We start from the raw sequence: 16779 nt of genomic DNA, 5'->3' as shown, positions 1-16779 counted from the left end.
ATGCATTTGAGTAAGTATGTGATACAAACAGAGTATATATGTTATATATGCCCTTTATTGCAGACGACAAGAATATTCATTATAACAATTAAAAACACATGGTTTTAAACGTGCGCCGTTGAATGCGACACGGCGCTGTTCCGGAAGATGAAATCGAGAGAAGGTGTGTTTCCGGAAGACGTGGCTGTTGCTGCAGTGGCAGCTGTCATAGACATTCTCCTTAGATGAGCACCTGTACAGCTAACATACTCTTCTCTCTGTTTCTCCATTATCATCACCCGTTGAGTCGGCGCCAAGATGATTTCTCTAACGGACTCTCAAAGTAAGACAGTGTGTAGCTTTAAGCTGCTGTATACCAGCAGCTGGCTCATTACCTGTTAGCATTCAGAGCTAAGAAAGTTAGCCTTTATTTTAGTCTCATGGCATGTCACTAACGAGGAAATAGCAGCTAACAGCTAACTGTTACTGCTGAAAGTATCACTCAGTAACACATTGAAGCTATAATTAACCTCACTTACTACAAAAGCTTCGAGCTAGCTTGAAATATAGAGTGAAAAACGTAGTTCATATGAAAGCTGTGTAAAATATCCATGTCCAGTATCACCGTGCTTCCTTTGTTTGTTTGTTTGTTTACTTGTTTATTTTGTATTAATTGGCTATTTATGAACAAAGTCTCCATTTGAAGTCCTGATTGCTAGTTCAGTAATAATGAAGACATGCAGGACTGAGTCTCTGTCACTGTTTATGAGAGAAAACAACAGGAAAGATTTGATTCTGATACTTGTCTTATTTAACCACTACTGAATAATTCACATTGAAATATGAATATAAATGACTCGATATAACTGCAGTATTTTACTAGGAAAAACCATGTATCTGAAGTTATAGTGTTTAATTTAATTATTTATTATGTGTTGTAGTCATCACAGATTGACAAAGACAACACAAATGTACAATATTTGGAAAAATTATACTCTTAATTGCTCTGATTCATGTAAAAAAAAAAAAAATTAAGCAAAGCACACTCACTCACAAACAAAGGTGAAATTCAAACACCAAAATTCAAGATATGAAATACAGTTGGAATGTCTGTGTAATGTACCAGAGATATATCAGACAGAATAACATCTGTAATAAGTAGGGCTGGGTATGGGTACTCAATACCTTTTAAGGTATCAACTGAAATACATTGATACCAAATAGTACCAAAACATCTCCCATCAAACGATACCTGCAATCGATCCTTTTTGCATCCAGAGCTAGAAAATATGAATACTTGTATGGACTTGCTCACAACCAATCGGTACAAATGTTCTTCGATTTAATGCGACATGTGATTGGCCCACTGCCACATCAGCTACAACCCGTCTGTGGTGGTGAAGTCGTGGTGAATTTGAGTTAGGGCACTTAACAGTTCAGCAGCCAAGATGCCACCTAAACGCTCAAAAGTGTGTCTACACTACACGCCTGTTACACCAGATAAAAGACAGAGCACTAAATGTGTAATGGGTATCTAATAAAGTACTCAGTTGGTATCCGTATCACTTTAATGGTACTTGGATTGGTACTGGTATCGTCAGTTTTTAAACGATACCCAGACCTAGTTGTCTGTGCAATGTACCAAAGATCACATGAATGGAATCTGTGATAATATCTGTGGATCTAAATGCCTAAAATACTAGCGGGAGATCTGATTTATCACAGCTTCCTAGTTGTGACATCTATTTCTCAAATATTTCTCAAGGTAAAAAAATAGATTGTGGCATTACCTGACAAACACCTGAGGGAAAACTGAAACATTACACATGTCTTAGGAACTGATTTTGATAGATTCTAGTTAGGTATGTCGAGTAGGCACAGCAGTATGATCAGGAATGAAGCATAAAGTTATGTACGGTTTACATTGAATACTGTCACCACACCAGGCAACACAGCCCACATGCTATTGGTTAGATAAGCCAAGATATAAAGTAAGCATATTCATTCTAAAGTAAATAAGCACACCTACTCAGCGGCTAGTTAAACAATAACTGAATGAACAGCTGGAACTCCTCACTTTACAATATCAGAAATTCTTCTTATGTCTATAAGCAGCAATGAAAAAATGAGTCTCAAGTCCACCTCCACTTGTGTTTCATGTATTGTTACTTCACTTCAATGATTGATACTAAAAAGCTGCTCTCACATTCCTAAATCCCACTGACAGGGAATAATGAAGACTGACTAGTACACTGCACAGCAAGTGTTTATATCAGAGAATCTAGGTGGAGCTAAGAGAAAAATGTGATATATGTTTTATCTTCTGAGCAACTTAGCTGATCATTCATCAGCTGGTGTCTGTGTATATGTGTGTGTGTGTGTCCTCACAGAGATCGGCATGGGATTAACGGGCTTCGGCGTGTTTTTCCTCTTCTTCGGGATGATCCTGTTCTTTGACAAAGCGCTCCTTGCTATCGGGAACGTGAGTGTTTCTGCTCCATTGTACTGATGTTATCTGTGATGCTGAGAAATGTGCAGGTGCAACGCTCTGTCCTCCATGTTGGCTGCTGTCAACACTGATATGACACTTATTCACATGTGTGGAATGGGAGATTGAGAAATGCCATGACTCTCCAAAGAAGTGAGAAGTGGATTTTCCCTTTAGAATCTGCTTTCGTGGCTTGCGTCACAACATTTGATTAATTAACAAATAAAGATAAAAAGTCATTTAGGTTTCTATGTTTCTTTCTTTTCATTTATTTAAGAATAAAACAGATTTAAAAATAGCATCAACACAGCATTTCTCTTCTACTGCCAAAAGTTGTTGAATTCTCGTATTAAACTTTAATTTCTGGAAGGTTTATTGGACTTAAGATAATATGACAGTTTTAATGTCTCTGCTGGTGTGGGGGTAGGATTAGATGTAACAGATTAGATTTACACGAGCCTTGTTTTATTTCGTCATTTGTAGATTTGTGAAAAAGTGATCAAAACTATTTGGCCCATTCTGACGTCAAAACTTTAACATCAGAATGGGCCAAATAGTTTTGCTGCAGGGCCGAATTTGGCCCACGGGCCGCTATTTGCCTACCCCTGCCTTAAAACTTTCCTGATTTTCTTTAGATCCTGTTCGTCGCCGGTCTGGCCTTCGTCATCGGGCTGGAGAGGACCTTCCGCTTCTTCTTCCAGAAGCACAAGATGAAGGCCACCGGATTCTTCCTGGGGGGCGTGTTCGTGGTGCTGATCGGCTGGCCAATCATCGGAGTCGTGTTGGAGATCTACGGCTTCTTCCTCTTGTTCAGGTGAGTGGATGCAAAGCGGAGAAACAACACTCTGTCCTATTACAAGGCTTTAGCTTTGAAGGGCATGAGCAGTGTCTCCATGGTAACCCTGTTAGTCAAAATGACCTCGCATGACCTTGTTATTTGCATTCAGGTCATCCTCCATCACTTGAGCTACAATGAAAAAAACACTATAAGTTTGAAAAGTGCTTATTAAATATTCCATTTATGACTGTATAGACTTACATTTCCATTTAAAGATGCATTCCACCAATTCTACATGTTAAAATCTATTCACTAGTGAAAAAAGCTATTTAAAGTATAAAGTGCTCTGTGGCTGAGTGAGCTAATTACAGTTTGAGAAAATTACTGATGATGTCATCAAGGTTACCTCTGAGAGAGACTTCAAATGTATAACAAAGGCCTGCCAGTCTGCTTTATGATTTATGTGGTGTGGAGGGTTCAATAAAGTGATGCAATGGAATTATGGGACTTGTAGAATCCAGGGTTTTGGAGCTTGATACAAACAGTACTTAAATTCAGGATATCTTGGCCTTGCTGCCTACATTTTTTTACTCTTAAAAGTCTCCCAGCTTAATGTAAGAGCAGTACTAAATCACTGGAGTACCCTTTATGAAATGTTATATTACTATCCATGTTAATTTACCTCCTACCTGTTCAGCCTAGCTTTTGATTAAGAATGGTTGATAGTCTTTTAAAATTGTATTGTATTGTATTCTTTATTTTGTTTTTTGTTTTTTGTTTTTTAGTATTTCTCTGTTTGTTTTTGTTTTTTTCTCTTTATTAACCTAGTTTTTAGTCTAGCTTTGATAAAACGTTGTTTTTAAAAAAAAATCTATTTGAACCTAGTTCTTACTCTAAATGGTATTCTTATTCTCTCTTAGTTTTGATTTGTATGATAAATCCTAATCTCTGCTATATAAACAAAGTTTGATTGATTGATTGATATATGGTTACTATTTTGTACATGAGAATGACGCTGTTTCCTTTCTCTCTCTCTTTCGTCACATCCAGGGGTTTCTTCCCTGTTGTAATAGGCTTCATCAGGAGAATACCTGTGCTCGGCTCCATCCTAAACCTTCCCTTCATAAGTGGAGTGAGTATCACCGAGCGCTGCATCAACCTAGCAGCTCTGCTATGTTTACACGCAGCATGGCTCCTTTTCTTGTTCATTAATCACCCCATTCAAACAGTTCAACCACAGCAGATTAACCAAATTGCCCCCAATCAGATGTCAGCTCAGCTCCTGCACATCACACAGCCCCCTCTATTAAATCAATGCTGTCAGGTAATCCTGTGGGTCACTGCCCGGAAACACACTTACTGAAGAGATTCATCCACAGACACAAAAGCTGAGAATAGAAGCTTGTTCAACTCCAATAAGAAAAATATGGAAATGAAGTGATGTCACGGTTATCTGAGTTTTAACCTCCAGTCTGAAATTCAATGAGGACTGTCACTGTGTTATTCAGAGAAACAAGTTAACAGACACTAAGTTAGTTTTGTGGCTAATGAACATGCTCCTTCCATGCTGTTGTGTAAGAAGCTTTGTTTTTGAGGTGAATGTCTCTCTGTCTTTTTTTTATTTTATTTTTATTAAAGCCTTCGTAAGGCTCTGAGGACAATCAGCAGTCGTGGTCAGTCACTGCCGATTTTCCCCTTGCATGCTTACATGTATAACACGCTTTATAATATTAAGAATATGGCTCACCATAGAAAATAAAATAATATATTTTAATTTAGGGATCTGGTCATTTTTTAAAATGTAGATTGATTTATTTGACTTTAAAGGCACACAGCATGGACAAACAGTGATTAGAGACACACTTTTTTTTCTGTAACAAACTATAAAACAAGCTTAAAAAGTAACTATGAAGACACATTATGTTTTCAATTAATGGCTGTTTTCGCATCTGTACATTTTTTTTATAAATTGTGTTCTTCCTATACATTTTTGAGTTAATGCCTGCTCACACTGAAGAGTGACACAGCAAATTCTTATGCATCTTCACATAATACAAGGCAGTGCTAGAAGAAACATGAAAACTAGCAGGGCTATTTAGCGAACTGCTGTAACTGGCAAGCTAACTGGTAATATTCTTTCTCACTAGTAACATGGCAGTAGCCTGTTTCAACAGACAAACACAAGTTTATTCAAGAAACGTCTTAGGTCAGTCTTGGCCAGACTTTTTACTTCAGTCTTGACTTTTCATGGTTAAATAAAGGTTAATAAAATAACCTCCTCCATTTTGGACTACTACCTGCAAAGCAAGGATCATAGGACCAATAGGAACTGTCTTTTGGAGCTGAAGGTGTCAGTACGCTACTTTTGAGTAGCCCTGCTAGCTTTGGCAAAACAATAAAAAGATGAAAATGTAATTTTCCATAATCATTTCCAGCTGAAATGTACACATTGTGATACGAAAAAAACAGCTACTGTGAGATGATAATGTAACAACAGCTGACAGTCTTCAGTGGTCAGCTGGTAGTAAACATGCTAACAGGTTAGAATGCTTATATTGCTAGGTTAGCTACACCTGTCGGTCATATGACCACAGAGCCCTGGCACTCTGCTTTGCTGCCATTTAGTCCCAGTGACCCTGCAGTACTGCATCCCCCAGACTCTCACATATAATTAGCAATAAACCAGTTCTCAATTTATGTACAAATTTGCACAAAGTCGGTAAAATAGTGAGTAATTCAGTGTGTCCTGTTCATCTGTGGTGTGTCCCCTTAAGTCATGCATGCACTCCATAAACGATTAATGATAGTGGTCAAACAATGCATCCATTGGGTTAATTCCCACTAACACTGTATCTCATTAAAGCTCACAGGTCTGTTTGTCAGATTATGAAAAACACTTAACACACTTTCTCTGATTTCTTTGCAGTATGTGGACAAAGTGGGCGAGAGCAACACCATGGTATAACACTGACTTTTTGTACCCAGAGAAGGCTGTTTGAATACAGCAGTTTTATAAAGCGACACAGTCTCACATCAGGCTGACTTTAAGCAGCTAAGGTTACATATTCAGACCCCCCCCCCCCCCTTCCAGCAGGCAAAGACTGCTCTGTTTGTCTGTAATTTCACTGGTCTGCACCAGAAATCAAAGGCTCATCAGAGCGTTGTACCACCAGTCTGTTACAAAAGGATGGAGTTACTAAGGTCACAACAATAAATATTTCAAATTCTATTGATCCCTTCACCATTAAGTGCATCTTGCATGAAAATGGAGGATGGAAGACTCCCCCTCCCGCAAAAGCATCATAGACTCTATAATCTACGTGGCTTTCTTACTCTGTGGAGCAAACCGAAAATAACGACCCTCTGTAAGGATGAGAAGTGGACCGACAGCTTGCCATATGTCTTCATATTTTTGTGCCTGTGCTTTAACTTTATTTGGACGAAGGCTGTTAAGTCCAGCATTGTGTCTCTCTGCAGTTACTCTGTGACTCCTAGTTTCTTTCTGTCTTGCAGCTATTTGAATACCAATTGTGGCTATTGTAAAATTTTCCCTTTGTTACTTGTCATTTCTGTTTACGGTTGGCTAAATTAGTACTTCGGTATAAATTATTTTTTAAATTATCAGTGCTTGACTTCATGTATCTGGAGGTATTTTGGATCATGCTGGTATTTATTACGATGTTGTGCCCAAATAACTACTAACTGTGTGTTCTTCGTATTAAGACATTGTTACAAAAGAAAGTGAAATAGTAAAATTCATTGATAAGTCATTGCTGGTCGTAGAAGCTTGACGACTACTAGCAGGACTAGCTCGCAAACTTCTATTCATCCCAAAATGTGCCAGCACTTGTTAGTCACTAAAGCTCTCTAGCTAGCTGGTTTGCTAACTGTCACTTTGCTAGCTAACTTGGAAACTAACGCAACACAGTTAACTCAAGCTCACTGGTGGTAGAAGCTTGATGACTACTAGCAGGACTAGCTGGCAAACTTCTATTCATCCAAAAATGTGCCAGCACTTGTTAGTCACTAAAGTTCTCTAACTAGCTGGTTTTCTAACTGTCACTTAGCTAGCTAAGTAGCTCAGTCGCTAACTAGGATGCTAACACGATCAGTTAACTCAAGAGACATTTTTTTCTCCATTGTCTCCACTCTTTCGTGGATCAGTGAGACTGTTCGACTGTCCGTTCCTTCAGAAGGAATTCACATGTGAAAATTCGCCCAAGGTGAAGTCTACTTTAAAGATTTAGACTGTTTTATTTTGACCCTACATGGAGTTTAGCTCATCACAATGACTCCCCTGAAATTTGTAGAAGTCAGTTGAAACTTTAGCTGTTTAAATACTGCTCTGACCTTACTGATTTATTCCTATCTTCCAGCAAACTATTGGTTTCACATATTATTTGAAAACTAAGAAACTTGCAGAGCCTTTAAAACATGTTGCTTGTATCTTATCTATCACTAATCATTTTTGCTGCCAAAGCTAACTTATAAATGTGTGATAAGTAGGCAATCGAAAACTGTCAAGTAAAGGTCTGCTCAGATTCCTAATCTTGTTTATGTATCATCTGATTTAAATCAAAGTTTTCCTATCTTAGAGCAAATCATATATACATATATATATATAAGCAGTATTTACCATTTTGAACTTTTAGTTTCTTTTGTTTAAAGAAAAAAGTAATTAGCACTGCAATGTGTCACCATAGAAAGGAAATCATGTTTTCATGGAGGGATCTGGTCATTTTTAAAAATGTAGATGTATTTATTTGACTTTAAAGGCACACACACTACAGACAAACAGTGATTAGAGGTGTTACAAGACTGAAAAGCAACCTGAATGACATGTTTTCAATGAATGGCTGTTTTAGCAACTATGCTACATTTTTTTTAAATTGTGTTCTTCCTATACATTTTTGAGTTAATGCCTGCTCACACTGAAGAATGACACAGCTAACTCTTCTGTACATCTTCACAAAATATGAGGTGGTGCTAGAAGTTTGATAACATGAAAACTAGCAGGGCTAATTAGTGAACTACTGTAGCTCGCAAGCTAACTGGTAATATTCTTTCTCACTAGTAACATGGCAGTAGCCTGTTTCAATAGCGCACCAAGCTTGGTAGCTAACGGAGAACAACAAAAGTTTATTCAAGAGACGTCTTAGGTCAGTCTTGGCCAGATTTCTACTTCAGTCTTTTGTCTTTACATGGTTAAATAAAGGTGAATAAAATAACATCATCTATTTTGGACTACTACCTGCAAACCAATGGTCATGTGACCAATAGGAACTGTCTTTCAGTCTTCAGGACATTTATAACTTTTAGTTACTTTTGTTGAAAGAAAAAAGTGCATTAGCACTGCAATGCAAACATTTTAAAGGATAATCAGCTTTATTTGGAAAACTGTTGTTTGTTGTTAATGTATTCAGCAAAACTCTTGACATTTGAGATAAGAATCTGCTAAGTATCAACCTTAGCAATACAGGAAGCCAATTATCCATTTCTCTTCCTGTTTTGTCTTCTGGGCTTCAATTTAAATGCTGTTCAGAAGACAAATCTTAATGACAGAACAAACTTAATGTTCACTGTAGTGCATTTGATATATGAGCAGCAACATTTTAATTCTATGCAAGTTGAATTTCATAGCGTATTGAAATGAACTGAAACCAATGGCTGCCTGCAAGATAGGAAACCAATCTAAACATTTATGGTATGGTATGGTATTTCTGATAAAGGTTGGCAGTATAAAGTGTGCACCACTTGTTTTTAAAGGATAGTGTATTTCAACGTGGGTCTTAAGGCTAAAACTATAAAAAGAAGACCCAAGCTGTAATAAACTTTATCCTTTTAATGTGTTAAAACGTGTAAAAAAAAAAAAGTTGCTATGGTCATGTTTTAAAGTGGAAAACATCTCAATTGAAGAATTCAGATAGTATGTCTTTTATTTAGAGCAGTTAAATAAGAAGTATGCGAGTAAGAACAATAAACTCTTTCCAAGCCTGTAACACTATCAAGCTGTAAAATGTGGAGCTGCTGCACCATCACAGAATGGGAGCAGCTCATTTTTGTACAGTACATAAATTTGTTTTATTAGATCTTATTACCCAGAGAGAGTCCCTTTGGATGCTTTCAGAGTCCTTTCTTCAATACTTCATCCACTAAGCAGTGTCCCTTAAACCTGTGTTCATCTTTTACATCTTCAACCTCTCATATCCTCCTTGTGTGTCTTTGAGAAAGAATCCTTCATCTTCATCGCATCAGCCACCACGACCCAGGAGCTCAACACATGAATTCTTCAACTGTGGATTTTTGTGTTCAGAGCATAGAGACAACCTAAGTTACCTGTGAAATGACAATGTTTTTGCTGTATAGCACTTTTGTAAATATACTATGAAAGTAAGCTTTGTATCTGCCATCCATGTTGCTTGTGCTCATTCATTTCTGTTGTTTCACTGACTCTTTACACGCACTGCAAGTCAGATGTTTGATGATATCCAGACACACTATATAGGTTTATGTGAAGCTCCATCCGTGGAATTTTAGAGTAACTTTTAATACACTAAAAATCAATTATAACATATTAAGTACGGGTGAGCCTATAGAAGCAATGTCAATCAAACAGTCGGCCCATTGGAGAAGTGGAGAAACATAATGAATGTAGGTAGATGCTTCCAGGCAGAAGGTCACTGAAATGGTTTGACAGGATGAAAATGATGTGAATCATATGTTATGGCCTTCACCGTCATCAGATCTCAACCCAACTGAACACCATCTGAATGCTCAACTTCCAGCCAGTTACTATACTATTTGATAATCAGTGGTTATCGGTGGATGAATGGTTTTGGTGACGCCCCTGACCTTTTCTCCAGCGCTACCATCAGACCGAACTTTCCAGTAGTAAACACGGAATCTCAAAATTTAACAGGTTTATTGGGAGCAAATGTTCATGCTACACAAAGGACGGCCTAAAAACTTGCCATGAATATCCACAGTGTTCAGAAGATTGCTTGCTGCACTCCAATCATGGGAACTACTGTATGCTACAACCTGCAAGCGTTCCAAGATGGTTGTACGATCGGTTGTGTAAGTTTAAAAAAATATTGTGCCATGGTAATATTGTACTATATCAATTACATTTTAATTTAATTTTTTGGAACTTCAACTGATGTGAAGCATCCACGTTTGTGTGCCTTTTCACACATGTAAATATTAATGGCATTAACTCAGATATATAAGCTTTCACATAAATCTGAGTTTCTGACTTGAAATTTCATCCTGGATGTTTAGCTGAACTCTACACGTTGGTAACTGGTATTATGATAACTCCCACATGGCATGAATGCAACAATAAAGCTGGGGTATCCTTTAAAGGAGCTAGTTTGCATGAATAGTAAATGGACTGTACTTATATAGAACTTTTCTAGTCTTTTTGACCACTCACACACATTCATACACTGATGACAGGGGGGCCAACCTGCTCATCAGGAGGAAACTAACATTCACACACCATTGGAGCAGCCATCAGGAGCAATTTGGGGTTAAGTATCTTGGCCATGGACACATTGACACGTGGACTGGAGTCGAGCCGGGAATCAAACTGCCTACCCTCCCCACTGTACCTCCTGACACACAGCCGCTCTAATGAAGTATTGTCCAACTACGTCTATCTATTGTAGAGGTTCTAAATGGCTACTCAAAGTCCAAAAATCATATACATGGGGATAACTCTGCATACTTTCAGACAGTCTCTCCTCAAAGACAATTTACTGATTAAAAAGACAGACACAGATATGTGTGAAAAAACCCAGCCTTCTGTTGTCTCCTCCACACGTCTGATAATCACTGAATTAAATGGGCAGGCTATTAAAATTGTTGTTTTAGGAAAGCGATCAAAATTGTTGGATGCAGCCTGCCCCATTTCCTCCAATGAATAGAATAGAATAGTCTTTATTATCATTGTACATGTACAATGAAATTGAAAGCTGTTCTTATTGGTGCCATAAGTTAAAGTTTAAAAAGTGCTTATAAAAGTATAAGTATATATATAAAACTATATAAATAAATACATACATATATAGTACTAAACTAAAAGAACAGTGAAACACAGAAAACGCACATGACATTCCACATTCTGCTGTCATTATTGCACAATTTTTTATTATTGAACATATGAAATATTATTGCGATTGTACAAAAATCAGGTTTTCTGAGCATTTAGAGCAGTTATGGCTCTTGCATGAAAACTGTTTTTTTATATGCTTGTCCTTGTTTTATTTTTATCTTGCAAACAAGATATGTGATAATGTATCCTCAATGCATAAAGACTTACAGCCAAGAGCACATCTCTGCACCTCAGAATTGGGTGTAGAGAGTCATGTTTAGACTCAGTATGTGAAGATTTGACTTCTTCTTCTTCTTCTTCTTCTTCTGTCAGCCCATCAGGAATTCAGTATTCATCCACCAGAACTTTAGAGCTCTTAGAAACAGCATATAAACCCATAAAGAAGCACAATGTTCCGAAGGTATCATTTATATATAACTGTAATAAGTAATAACGAATAATAATATGAATAAATAACTGCACATTGTAGAGTCTGTGTCCAGGTAGCTGCCCTGATAGTTAATGATATGAGTGAATGCTGCAGTAAAAGCCTGCAGGCTTTGGATAATTCTTTTCATTACTGGAAGAGTGGCCTTTGGATTCATAAAATCCACCACTCATCCATCCGTGTTCTGCTTCAGTGAGCAAGCTGCAAACATATCAATATTCCTACACAGGGGGAAATATTACTGCTCCTACTTGACAGTGACAACATCAGCCAGAAAAGCAGATTTCACATTAACTGCCTGAGGGCTCCACATGAGTTATTTTGAAAAACTACAGCTGCTGGAGGAGCTGGAACTGCTTATGGAAGCTGTTTTAATTCAAAACTATTTACAGTGTACCGCATTCCTTCAAGGAGTGAAGGAGGAGGAGGAGGAGGAGAATTGATCGGTGGCTCGTTCGTTCACTCTGATAACCGCCCCCGTTTCATCAAAGTGGCGTGCCCTATCGCTGCTTGCATCATGAAGGAGCGGATCACAGAGGGTTCCCCGCCCCGGAGGATATAAATACAAGGGAGAGGGGACACCTCCAGCAATTACCCTGAACCTTTCACTCTGCTGGTGTCTGACACGGAGCCACTGCACAGCGAGCCCACACCATCTCTGTCACCATGAAAGTAAGTACAATACACACAACATTAACTTTCCTTTCATTAGGTGGAACAATCTGTTTTATTTATTTGACCTGTTTCTAGACGTGGTGTTAAAAATAGTCAAATGTAATTAAATGCATTTTCACCTGGACTGCTTTACTAAAACACCACACTTGGAGTTTTCATGTGTACATCAACATTTTCGGGCTTTTCATGGAGGAATCGTTTGGCTGCTGCTGTAAAACATGTTGTTGTTTTTTTCTAAGCGAGGTTCAGTCATATTATTTTATTTTAGTTTCAACGTTTAGTTTGTGGTTCAGTGAAATTCCTCTTGGTGCACGCATCCCGTGCGTAATGCGTAATTTACGCACCACGTGTCGGATTTTTGCTTTCAGAATGATGCTGCTGTGTGATTTTTGAATTAAAATGTTGATCCTCGTATCTTACTTTGACTCCCACAGGGTTTGAAGACCATCACATTAGCTTATGTTCTCACACTTCTACTACTGGCAACGTTTGTCACACAATCGTGGAGCGCACCGAAGGTAAGGCTGGTTTCCTTCTTTTAATAAAACTACCAACAGTGAAACTTTCACTAATAATTTGAGCAAGTGTTAAAAACAGTCTGAATTAAGTGTTATGGAAGAACAAAACAGAACAAACAGCAAAAACACTTTTGAATTAGACCAAAAACTGTCCTCTTTGTTTCATACTAATAGGGCTCTTTCCAAAGGAGAAACTGGACCCCGCAGGCTATGCTCTACCTCAAAGGCACCCGTACGTACCCACTGATCACATCCATTCCACGCACAGTAACTGATATTATGGCTGAACAAACACAGATGCTTTCTCAGAGGGAATAATGAGTGCTGGGTTTGAATTGTGTGCACTTACAGAGGGACGCAGGTTCATCTCAGAGGACCGAAAAGAAGGAGACGTGTATGACACATTACACTTAGGTACAAAGTTTTACTGAGTTCAAAAGCAGAATCAGAATTGATTGTTTTTGGATGACTTAATTGGACTAAACATCATAAAACACAGCAATCTGTTTAATAGGATATAATAAGATATGACTGCATGACATAACTGAGTCCCACTGCATATAATCCATCATACTCAGCTGCTGTATTTTAATTTATATACTGGACACTTACTTTTACAACATAATCTCCCAACATGGTTCAATGTTGATTATTTCATGTCAGTACAAACAGCAGCTGCCTTGTTATTTTATGGATATTGGATAAAATGGTTTTGGGTTGAGGTGGAGCAGCAGGAGTGAACGGTGTAAATGAATGCAGTGTTTGGTGTGTGTTCCCTCACAGAGACCCGCAGTCAGAACACAGAGAAGCTGAGCGTGGACCAGGCAGCCGCCGTCCTGCTCAACTTCCTGCAGCAGGCCAGAGAGGGAGGTGAGAGCAGCAGCTGGGTCAGAAACAGGAGATTTGTATCAATTTAGCTGTTTTATTATTATTATTATTATTATATTATTTCATCTAAACATGAGCTTCATTTGTTTTATGTAGAATATTAACTGTTAATCATAATACAAATACAATCATCTTTTTCTCTGTTTATTTTTTTTACCTGAAAATCATGCAGAAGAGGCAGCAGTTCTTTCTTTTTTTCTTAGCCCTGAATAGTGTTGCAGTTCTTCTTTTCCAGGCTGCCACAGCTTTAACAACCTTCAGTGTTAGAGCAGCATGAATGTAACCTGACAGGCTAAATCCAGGGCAAACAAATTGTCATTAAACTCACTATTGGGGCAGCTGAGACTCAGGAGGTAGAGCGGTCATCCCGTAATTGGAATATCGGCAGTTCAATTCCCGCCTCCTCAAGTCCACATGTTGATGTGTCCTTGGGCAAGATACTTAACCCCAAATTGCTCCTGATGGCTGCGCCAATGGTGTATGAATGTGTGTGAATGGGTGAATGTGGCATGTAGTGTAAAAGAGCTTTGAGTGGTCAAAAAGACTAGAAAAGTGCTATATAAGTACAGTCCATTTACTATTTCCTTAAAGCTTACTGCTTTGAGCTCACAGGTGAACTCCTCTTGTCTCACATCTGGATTTTGGCAGCTGGACAGTAAGAGAACACTGCTAAGAGAGATTTCAGTGAACTGGAAAGTGAAGGGAACTAAAAAAAAAAGGATTTTATAGAAATTACACTCTTGTCATCATCTTCATCACCATCACATCATCATCATCATCATCATCATCAGCTGTAGTTTACACAGTTTATTTTCGTGGCATGGCGGTAGTGTTATAATCCTGCACTCTAACCATCCATTACACCCATTTGAACACGTAGGTGAACATACACTTAAATTTAAGGATCTTTCCATGACTTTTAAGGTATTTTAGGGATTAAATTCAAAGTAACTGTTATAGTTTAGGTATAGAAATAACAAGAGATCATCAATGTCAAATTATTAAAATCATAAATGGTATACATTATTCAGCTGGTGCTATACTGCAAACCTAATAGTCCTTTGAATTTGAAGTGTTGTTGCACCCAATAGGTGTCTAAAAACTTTTATTGTTGTTCTCAAATCTGAAAACTCTTTGATTTTAGCCATATTTCCTGATGAAAGTTGATAGTCGAGTTTTCTCAAGACCTTTATTTTACTCTTCTGCTGTTAATCTCTCTCTCTCTCTCATCCAGCTGATGAAAATCCAGACGAGGTGTATTTCCAGGAGCTGCCGGTGTGGAAGAGAGAATACTTCTGATAAATGTCATACCTTTGTAAAGCTGCCAGAGTTCTGTGTGAGGAAGACCAACAGCTGTTTTGTAAATATGAATTCTATGAGTATGTTTGAAATGTGATGTTTTAATAAAGAGTTTGAATTCATAGCAACACTGGTGTGACACTGTCTGAAGCTCTAAGCTGACACAGATTTACCTTTAGTTCCAATGAAAGGACATTTTACAGCTCAGCATTCTGTTACATAGCAGTTTCTTGTTTAAACACAAACATGACAATGAGTCCTCACCTCAACTTTATCCAACACCTGTGGGATGAACTGGATCTTATTACCACCGCCTCACTGATGCTGCTGTGGCTGAATGGGAGTTCATCCTTGAAGTCAGGTTCCAACATCTGGTGGAAAACCCAAAATCATAAGAGTGGAGGCTGCTGGAGTGTCCACATATATGGTGTTACCCACTAACACATACACAGCCAGCATGTCCATGTGGGCCCTATAAGGGTTACATTAGGGATCCAAATGAGTCCCAAGTGGGTTTGTCTGCAGTTTCCATGGTGGCCCCACCTGTGTTTGCCCATATGGGCTTCAAGTGGGTTCTGACTGGGTTTCAGGTGGGGCCCAAAGTGGGATCAGAATGGACCTTAAATGGGGCCCATTTAGCCAGCTCACATGGGCTTCACATGTGGGGCCCATGTTAATGAAACAATATGGGGCCCATACAATTTGCCCTGTTTATGCTAATGTCTGCTTAGCCCACTTACATCCCTTATGGGGCTCATACAGTCAGCCCACGTGGGCTTCACATGTGGGGCCCATGTTAATGAAACAATATGGGGCCCATACAATTTGCCCTGTTTATGCTAATGTCTGCTTAGCCCACTTACATCCCTTATGGGGCTCATACAGTCAGCCCACATGGGCTTCACATGTGGGGCCCATGCAATTTGCCCTGTTTATGCTAATGTCTGCTTAGCCCACTTACATCCCTTATGGGGCTCATACATTCAGCCCACGTGGGCTTCACATTTGGGGCCCATGTTACTGAAACCATGTGGGACCCGCAAAATGTGCCTAGTTCACGCCCATGCCCACTCAGTACTCACATAGCCCGTGTTTAACCCATGTGGGGCCCACATGGACATGCTGGCTGGGTAGCAACAGCATTTTTGCACAGGATTTAATCCTAATAATTAATTCTGAACAAATGCAAGACTTATTTGTCTATTCTACACCAGATAATGATGTGTCGTGGAAATCTCATACAATTTTGGGGAGAAGTCATGCTTTAGTTTCAGATCTAAAGTCTTTTGTGCTTCTCAGATGCGAGGTTATGAGCATTTTTCAGATAAACATAAAAGTTAATAGAGGTTATTTGATCCAAAAGATACAAGCTTTTCATCCATCAGTAGCCACGTGCTATGCTATAAATTACACTTATTGAACACGTTAATGGTCGAATCAATTCATCTGACCTTTGCTACATAATCATTAATAGACTAATTCGACTCGTGTTGTTGGTGTTGTCTCATACACAATGAAGCTTCAGCAAAACCTCCAAATCAAAATCCAAAGACTTTTCAGTGACTTGACCCTCAGAGCCAGCATCCACACAAACAGTTATTGATTTCAGCT

General features: G+C 38.6%; 2 protein-coding genes across 3 annotated transcripts; both read left to right on the top strand.

Moving 5' to 3' along the window:
• Positions 1 to 182: 182 nt before the first annotated feature.
• golt1ba (golgi transport 1Ba) lies at positions 183 to 8054 on the top strand. 2 transcript variants are annotated; one of them, XM_062443859.1, is made up of 6 exons: positions 183 to 322; positions 2370 to 2461; positions 3103 to 3281; positions 4296 to 4377; positions 4884 to 4918; positions 6172 to 8054. In XM_062443859.1, exons 1-5 carry the CDS (start codon positions 298 to 300, stop codon positions 4890 to 4892), a joined length of 387 nt encoding a protein of 128 aa, XP_062299843.1. In that variant the 5' UTR covers positions 183 to 297; the 3' UTR covers positions 4893 to 4918; positions 6172 to 8054. The 2 variants fall into 2 exon arrangements, with proteins under 2 accessions (XP_062299843.1, XP_062299842.1); XM_062443858.1 differs by lacking the exon at positions 4884 to 4918.
• A 4400-nt stretch (positions 8055 to 12454) lies between these two features.
• Positions 12455 to 15168, top strand: spx (spexin hormone). Its single transcript, XM_062444191.1, has 6 exons — positions 12455 to 12460; positions 12898 to 12981; positions 13156 to 13213; positions 13333 to 13395; positions 13765 to 13851; positions 15104 to 15168. The coding sequence occupies exons 1-6, from the start codon at positions 12455 to 12457 to the stop codon at positions 15166 to 15168; spliced, it is 363 nt and encodes a 120-aa protein (XP_062300175.1).
• Positions 15169 to 16779: the final 1611 nt, after the last annotated feature.

This window comes from Scomber scombrus, chromosome 22, assembly GCF_963691925.1.
Source record: "Scomber scombrus chromosome 22, fScoSco1.1, whole genome shotgun sequence".
Classification (NCBI taxonomy): domain Eukaryota; kingdom Metazoa; phylum Chordata; class Actinopteri; order Scombriformes; family Scombridae; genus Scomber; species Scomber scombrus.
Note: the sequence above shows the minus strand (reverse complement) of the source record. Positions and strands in the feature narration are given on the sequence as shown.

Bases quoted from the DNA above. Each gene is read 5' to 3' on its own strand.
- golt1ba (XM_062443858.1), top strand. From the start codon at position 298: ATGATTTCTCTAACGGACTCTCAAA. The intron at 2,462-3,102 runs GTGAGTGTTTCT...GATTTTCTTTAG, and splicing joins CGCTCCTTGCTATCGGGAAC to ATCCTGTTCGTCGCCGGTCT. The intron at 4,378-6,171 runs GTGAGTATCACC...ATTTCTTTGCAG, and splicing joins ACCTTCCCTTCATAAGTGGA to TATGTGGACAAAGTGGGCGA.
- spx (XM_062444191.1), top strand. The intron at 12,982-13,155 runs GTAAGGCTGGTT...TCATACTAATAG, and splicing joins AATCGTGGAGCGCACCGAAG to GGCTCTTTCCAAAGGAGAAA. The intron at 13,396-13,764 runs GTACAAAGTTTT...GTTCCCTCACAG, and splicing joins GTATGACACATTACACTTAG to AGACCCGCAGTCAGAACACA.